At 45.9% G+C, this 8172-nt stretch overlaps 1 protein-coding gene across 1 annotated transcript in view; it reads right to left on the minus strand.

Moving 5' to 3' along the window:
• The window catches only part of LOC126528882 (cytochrome P450 3A13-like), a 53577-nt gene extending 51024 nt beyond the window's left edge, over positions 1-2553 (minus strand). Inside the window, exon 1 of the mRNA XM_055069740.1 lies at positions 2423-2553. Within this exon, the coding sequence (XP_054925715.1) occupies positions 2423-2469 (47 nt within the window). The 5' untranslated portion in view covers positions 2470-2553. The remainder of the gene's footprint in view (positions 1-2422) is intronic.
• Between the last annotated feature and the right edge of the window lie 5619 nt (positions 2554-8172).

Here is an 8172-nt window from a genome sequence, read left to right on the forward strand (position 1 = left end):
CTGTGTATAATCTCGCGAGTGTGTTTGAATTCTAAACTGTACTTAGATACCCTCTCGACAGGACAAAAATGTAAAGGCTACTAATAATTAGGGACCTGTAATTTTACCTGGAAAGTAAGTGGATGGTTAGAGGAAGCATGCCGACATGCTATTTGTCCCGTTTATGCCTCAAGAAATTGCTCGACGGTCAGACTGAGCGACTCTAAAGCCTTGATAAGTCTGTTTGTCTGCACACCGACCTCAGATTGTCACAGCGGCATTCTGCAGTGACAAAGACGGGTACGGTGACGAAGCATAATGATGGCGACAATGGTTAGATGGCTAGCACAACGGCATGATGGCAAAGCCACATTGACGATGTTGCGAGCAACTTCATGACGACCATGAGGGTATGGCGACGACAATGACGACGGAATTTGTAGCATAGACTCTTCCCTATCAACGTCAGTGGGTAGCAACGATTTTAGTAGTACATGGGTTCTTCGTAATTCTTCAAATGGAACACAAATGTCACACCTGTGGGCAAAAGCTACCAAGATTGAGCTAATCGCGGAGCGAACTTGGTTCTGGAATTTTTGATGCTGACTATAGGCCACATGGGCATTTTGCCTTGAATTATATTTCTTACCTGGTATATTATTGGGGGTAGATCTAAAGGCCATGTCTCAAAAGGCAAACAAAAGAATTGACCAAATTCAGTCGTCGTTCCGTGTGGCATTCTGCGCATCTGTCCCATCCCCTTATTTGAACGTCACCGTACGTGCACACTGCTCTAAAGACAGGCTTAAAAGGCCCTGAACCATCCTTCTGGCTTGGTGAATTAATATGTTCCGATAGTTCATACGCTGCTGTGGACATCTCAGCCAAGTTTTGTCATCGCACGCGGTGCATGGAGCCAGCAAGCGGATACCAAAGTTACGTTTCTCTCAAGCGCTCTTATTTCAACAGAAGGCCCCGTCCTCACCATCTTCTGCACGCTTTATTTCGTCATTGCACGCTTTATTTCGCCGTTTCTTTATCTGGCTGCTATTCGTCGATAGCTGACTTCAAGCTGTGGTCGGATACATTGCGTAGATACCGTGACCGCCACGGGGTGCCGCCATGAGCCCACCCGCTAAGCGCACTGCGGCCCGCTGAGGGCAACCGCGTTTGGCATATGTTTAGCCCTGCGCTCGCCCCAAAGGCTGAAATCATGACATCTACGTTAACATCCGAAGCGAAATTTGAACTGCGCGCTACGGTGAGATTTAGAAGTAGGCACGCGTTGTAGGCACGCCCCACTACTCCGTAGCATTCGTAGTGCAAGGCATTGAACGAAGGACGGGAGCACAGCGGAGGCCGTCTTTGATTACCCATAACTCCGCCTTTTTTGAACGCATTGAAGTACTTCTTCGGGAAAGTATTTCTGAAATAGCCTATTTTCATTTCAAATGCATTTCTTCACTTTGATAAAAAGTGGCTCAGGACCCCTTTAAACAGGATGACGCGGGCTCTCGCATTTCGCAAAAGGCCGCTTTCGCAATCACGGTTGACTGGTCATGCGGGCATACTAGCAGGCCCCACTACGGCGCATATCTGTTCACAGAAACACAATGTCATACAGTCGCCGAGCTCATAAGCCATCGCTGCAGAAACTCAGTACTACGATTGACCAAATTTTCAATAAATCTTATTAGAGAAAGATGCCACCGTAGCCGCAGGGGAACCTTACTGCGGTCTTCCTGCACAAGAAGCGGTGTTTCAGTTTATCATCTTCTTGTCGTTAGGCTTGCTTCGAAGCACAGTGTTCTATAATGTATATAAGAACCAACTGGCTCACTACAGCAAATTTTCATATAGATTTCCCGTTCCCTTGAATGACATCAGGGAACACTCCAGTTCCAGTATCAGCTAAATATTGTACTTGAGGATCCATTCTAGACATTAGGGTTTTGCAATCCTGGTTTCCTAGGTTTCGTAGGCGGACCCTGGATGCATAAATTTATGGTTACTGAGAGTTTGCAGAAACCTGGAAATGTTTTGTGCATCTCTAAGCCCGGCTGTTCGTGGTCTAAAATTTCACTGTTCTCTTAATGAGAGGCGAGAATATATTCAGGTTGTATGTATAAACAAATGGGCATCGAGAGGATGAGAAGGCTGGTAAAATGTTAGTCTAAGTTATCTATTGCGTGCTTTGATGTAAAAAAAAAAAAACGCGAACTAATGGAGCTGCCTGGTTGCGGGTGCTACGTATAGCCAGCCGAAGAATAGAGGCATTTCGACCATCAGCACAACATCCTAAAATTTACTAATTCCTATCAGAACAACAACAAAAACTCGTTGACCCAAAAAACACTTTCAAAATGAACAGGCTGAGAAATTATTTAGAAAATTATTCTCCCGTAGAGTGTTTGGGGAGGGGGGATGTCCAATGACACGATACCTGTAAAGAATCGTCGCTAGCACTGCCAGGAACACCGGCACGAACATCGCCGAGCTCGGTCCACGAAGATGAAACCGCACGCAGTTTAACGTGACGTCCGAAACAATCGGCTTCTGACGTTCTCCTCTCTGGCGCGCGCTTCCCAGAAGTTCAGTGCGAACATCCGGTCGACTTTATCTACCGCAGTTGGCCGGCGTGACCGTGATATGTAGTTTAGTCGTGGCACCCGTGACAGGTGCGTAGCTTCCTGGCCTCGCATCCTGTGAGTGCGGCAGCCACTTCCACAAACCTCGTGGATGTATTACGCGGCGCATGTGCGCGCTTTTGCTCTTTTATATGTTTGTGCGTTCCGCCGTGGGCCCATGTACCGGTACACTGTGGCCGGTATTGTCGGCGCTTCGGCACCGCCATAGCAAAGCACACTTGCAACTCGCTGAGCTAAATACGCAGTACGACTACGGTCTTTCGTTTTCGGGTAAAACCGCGATAATTCCTGATTTTTTTCACACCGAAGAAAATCTATGAAAATCACGTGCATTAAACGCTATTTCTCGCCGAATTTCGCCCTTTTGAATATTATAATAATAGATAAAGGCGCTACAAATCCGTCGAATGCTGCCAACATTCTGTCATTAGGTGGACAAGCTACATCGGAATATGTTTATTGATAATACGTGAATATGGTACATACCCCGTCCTCGCTTAATACTCCAGCAAGAAGTGGCGTATAAAAAATATAACATATTCAGTGTGTGGCGGGCCTTCAGTGAACGAATGCTTGTTGCTTCTTTAATAGCCGCGTTGGAAGGAATGCGAGAATGGCCAATTCAATCGCATTTTCCACACATCGCTTAACGTGGTCAGCGCTAACGCGCTCGGAGGCAAACTAACGCCGCGCTCACGCTGCTGGGCATTGTCAACGGTATCTTTGACGTTGACACGATATTTAACTATCTTGTGCCCAAAGAAATGTGTCTGATGTCTGTAGTTGGTATTCCAATAATTTGGCTGCAAGAGCGTGTACTGGAAACGAGTACATCAGGATTACAGCATAAAAGTAAGAAGGGCCTTACAGGTCTTGGATGGACACAGAAAGCTCCACAAGTGCACGCGATGTACATCTACGTGGACAAGCGCCTGTAAGATCACGAAAAGCACCCCGCACCCCCTGTGAGGCATACCCTTGTGCATTACATTCTGTAAGTTTTCGTGCTGTGTTAAAAAGTGTGCAGAGAACAATGTAAACACATTTCACCAAACCTCTCTCTCTCTCTCTCTCTCTCTCTCTCTCTATATATATATATATATATATATATATATATATATATATATATATATATATATATATAGTTTTTGTTAGTGCCGCTCAGTAGTATATTCGTGCCAAAACAACCATTTGTATATGAGGCACGTCGTAGGAGGGGGGGGGGGGAGGGGGGACAGAGATTAATTTGGACCACCCGGCGATTCTTAACGTGCCCCAAATGCACGGGGTGCGGGCGTTTTTGCATTTCACCCACATCGAAATGCGGCCGCCACGGCTGGGATTTCATTCCGCGGCCTTGTGCTGAGCAACGCATCACCACAGCCGTTAAGTCACCGCGGCGGGTGAGCCATCTGAGCCTTTCGCTTCAAAAATTGCTGGGGAAATGGGGTATCGAGGTTAGTCGTTTTCGGGAGTAACTGACTTGCCCAAATCTTTCGTCGTATTAAGGAGTATCTGCGAGGGAATGAACTGTTACTCAGGATGTGGTCCCTTCTTCAATGACTGACTACTGCTCTTTCCAAATGCTCCTCAATGGAGCTATGGCAACAATTCCCGATACTCCTCAAAGAAACAGTTAATGACATTGGTCATTTCTACGATCATAAAGAAACTTACGCGTAAGAAAATGCCTTGTAACTACTTCACCAAGGAAGCTGCAACTACTGAGCCAAGGCCGATGCTTCTCTTTTATTGCCTGTACAATTTCTCGGTTGAAAACGGATGATACTAGAAGCATGTGAAGCAGCTCAACGCAGGTGCTGCAACGCAATAGAGACTCAGCTCTTTGCTTATGCTATGCATGCAGATTCTGGCGTTGCATGTTCTTGCAACCATAGGCAAAAAAAAAAATGAAAAAAAGAATCCCCGATCATTCTTAAAGCGATCAATCCTGAGACACATCACGTGAAGTCTGCACTGTCTTGCACTGTCTCCTTCCACCGCCGCAGAAATCCACTTTTTTTCTCGTACCAAATTGCTGACGTCAACCTTGAATTAGTTCCTTCCTACAAATATCTCGGAGTAACCCTTTGTAGTGATTTAACCTCGGAAACGCACATTATGAACATCATTTCATCTGCTAACAAAACACTCGGGTTTTTTAAAACGCCACTTGCGCCACGCCCCCCAACATGTAAAATTACTAGCCTATCAGACTCTCATCAGGGCGAAATTAGAATATGCATCCCCCATTTGGAACCCTCATCAAGTATATCTCATCAGTCAACTGGAATCGCTTCAAAATCGAGCTGCAAGATTTATTCATTCTAAGTACTCCTACAACATCAGTGTATCGGCACTAAAAACAGAATCTGGCTTATCATTGCTTGCATCTCGCCGCCGCCTTGCTAGTCTTTCTCTTTTTCACAAGTTCTTTTACAGCTCACTTGGCAAACCACCATACATTCTCCCCCCGGCACGCATATCCAGCCGCACCGGTCACCCGCAACAAGTCGCGCGCCCACGTACACGCACTGTCACTTTTTCGTCTTCATTCTTTTTTCGTGCAGCAACAGACTGGAACGGCCTTTCCAACGAAATCACAGTCATAACCTGTCCCAGCACATTTTTAAACACCGTAACAAATTATCTTACCCTGTAATAAAAATCTGGCCTTCAATTTTTTTATGTATGTATGTACCCACCCCTTATGTAATACCCCTTCAATGGGGCCTTTAAGGAAATAAAATGAAAATGAAAATGAAGTGAAATGTAGAACAAGAGGGATACACATGACGACAGGGAAGAGTAACTTCACTGTCGTTTAGCGCCCCCCTTTTTGCAAGACATCGCTTCAATTAAGCACGTAATTTCCTTGGAACGCAAGCAGTTAGATACCATTAATAAAGAACTTTCGCTACACCATAGATCACTTACGCGTTTATTGGACGTCGTTAACTTATAGTGAGCAGATGGAGTAAATGGCTTGTCATATTCCCCCTCCTAAGTTATGCGGAATTTTTCAAACTCGGAGGCAAACTACTCTTCTGCATGTTGTGCAACAGACAGGACAAAAATTTCGAAATATTTGCGTTTTCTGAATTGAAGAGACAAAACCGTTTCCGCGGCTTCCCTGGACGACACGGGGGAAAGCAGCAGAGTGCATGGGGACTAGCTGTTGCAATTAATCCTCCCGTTACTCTCTTTGCGTCCCTGGTTTCCGAGCCAGGTTTCCGAGCCAGGTTTCCGGGTCCTCGAATGTTGATCCGCGGAACGTCGGAGGTTCCCTGGGCTGCTGCAGCACGATGGGGGACGCTGGGGCTGCCATTGGGGTTGCCTTGTCCACAATCTTCTTGGTCTTCTCAGGTAGAAGTCCGTGTTCCGGGGGCAGCTGTTGAAGACGGCGGCTTGCTCGATGCTCCGGGACTACGTTGGTGTTCTCTTTGCGGTCCGGGCTTGGATCACGGCTTGTCGGGGGCGTCCGGTACATGAAAGAAAAGCACCTCCACCAGATGTCACGTGGTGGTGACGTTGACTAACACAGTAGCAGTACTGTGAACGACAAAACTAACTTTTATTGGGCGAACCTGTGCCCACAAAACAGGCTACACTTATAGCACAACGATAGCGGCGAACACGCTCGGCGATCGTCGAAAATCTGATCAGCGAGTCAAGCGCGTCGGCTTTTATAGAGCAGTCGTCGAATGTTCCAGACTAATCGTTCGGACCCGCGTACCTTCCACAAAGTTCTACAGCATTCGTGTTACACGATGAAATCAGATAACACAACGTTCGGCGACAACAGATAGCCGGGTAGAAGTATCGATAACTTTTCAGAAACTTCGGATACATGCAGGCGCGTCCCGCGCTGTGCGATTACATTTGTTAGGTGGCGAAACGTGGTCGCCCGATAAAGATAAGTACACGTGTCAATATGACAGCACCCGAGCCGCGTGTCTAGCAATCTCGATGCAGTGATCGTTCATTCCAGGAACTGCACGAGATGACAGTCATTTACTATCTAATTGCTCATCAGAGAGTGTTAGTAGTGCTTCATACAGTTCTTACACACGATTTCTTACGTATGATGCTGCATACGATATCTTCAGTCAGAGGATGGTGATGCTCTATTTTTTACTGTCAATGCAGTGCAATGCTTCTTCAGAGCTATGAAACCAGTTTCACCACGGAAAGGGCCGCATATCACAGAATTGCATATAATCGAAAAAAAGGCAATGAAGTTATGAAACACTGCCACAGTCTACAAGGTTATAAAAATGTGAGAACACAATCATGAACAGTCTATGGGAACGTAAGAGAATTTAGAATGTACTCTTTACGATAAACTTAAGTCACTCCCTACGAAAGAACCCTATAGAGCCTTAAGAGCTAATTTAGGCAGAAAATGGATACTTATCTACAGAGTTGAGATATCTGCGCAAGATTTTTCACTGCTGAGCATGTTGTTGGTACTGTGTGAGAGCGTGCTCAACAAAAACGCTGGTTGTACCGCAGTAAGGGCACTCAGCTGATGTCCTTTCCTTTCATCTTCTCTATATGACGCGCCACTACTTCTTGCGTCATTCTATAAGGAGGAGGCCGATTCACGTTGCAGCTCGGCCTCCTCCTTATAGAATTTGTCGAGGGATCAAGTACATTAATAACGAATGCACCATTGCGAAATGTGCTCCAAGCGAATTCTTGAGCGCTAAGCACTGTCAAGAGAAGCAAAATATGTATTTTTTTATGGAAGAACATACTAGTATGTCTCAAAAATTGTGCCCGAAATGATTCATATGATTGCTTCCATGTTTTCTGTCTAATAAGGGAAGAACAAGTAACACGAACTTTAGAACTATATCTGTTTGAAACCAGCAAGACAGTTCATGCGGCTCATATGAAAAATGTGAAGGCCATGAAATAAACAAGTTGAGGACAAATATTTTAATGAAACTGTTAACCTCCCTGCCTTTCTATCATTTGCATCTCTCTCTCTCTCTGTCATTCAAGAACCTTGTTTACATTTTTGTACACATGCAGCGACCAGGGAAAAATCTCAATGACACTGTCCTTTGTTACAATGTAGATAATAGATAGATAAACTTTATTAAAAGAATAATCAGAAGAATCGTTAATGATCTTCGCCCCTAGTCCAGCGCTCCTCTGGCTCTTGCCATCTTCACAGCTCTCTGTATCAGCTTGAGCTGGTCGTCGAGGGCCCAGCTGGACAGCAGTGCCTCCAATTGCTCCTCCGTGGTGTTCGTGTCGGGTGTTCTATGTTGTGTAGTGTGCACTCCCACGTAATGTGGAATTGGGGTGGTGCGGCCCCGCACCCCGGACAACCCACAGCCTACATTCATCCATGTAGGCTGTGGGGTGTATGCGATGTAATATGTGTAGTTTCGTGTAAGTGCTGGTCTGGAGCCTACGCCTGGCAGCGGCATCCTCTGTCTTTAGACTGCGATGGGGTGGTGGATACCACAAGCGACTCCCTCTTTTGCAGTTCACGATGACTGAATACTCAAGGTCGACGGGGTCGGGTCTT

The sequence above is a fragment of the Dermacentor andersoni genome, chromosome 8, assembly GCF_023375885.2.
Source record: "Dermacentor andersoni chromosome 8, qqDerAnde1_hic_scaffold, whole genome shotgun sequence".
NCBI lineage: Eukaryota > Metazoa > Arthropoda > Arachnida > Ixodida > Ixodidae > Dermacentor > Dermacentor andersoni.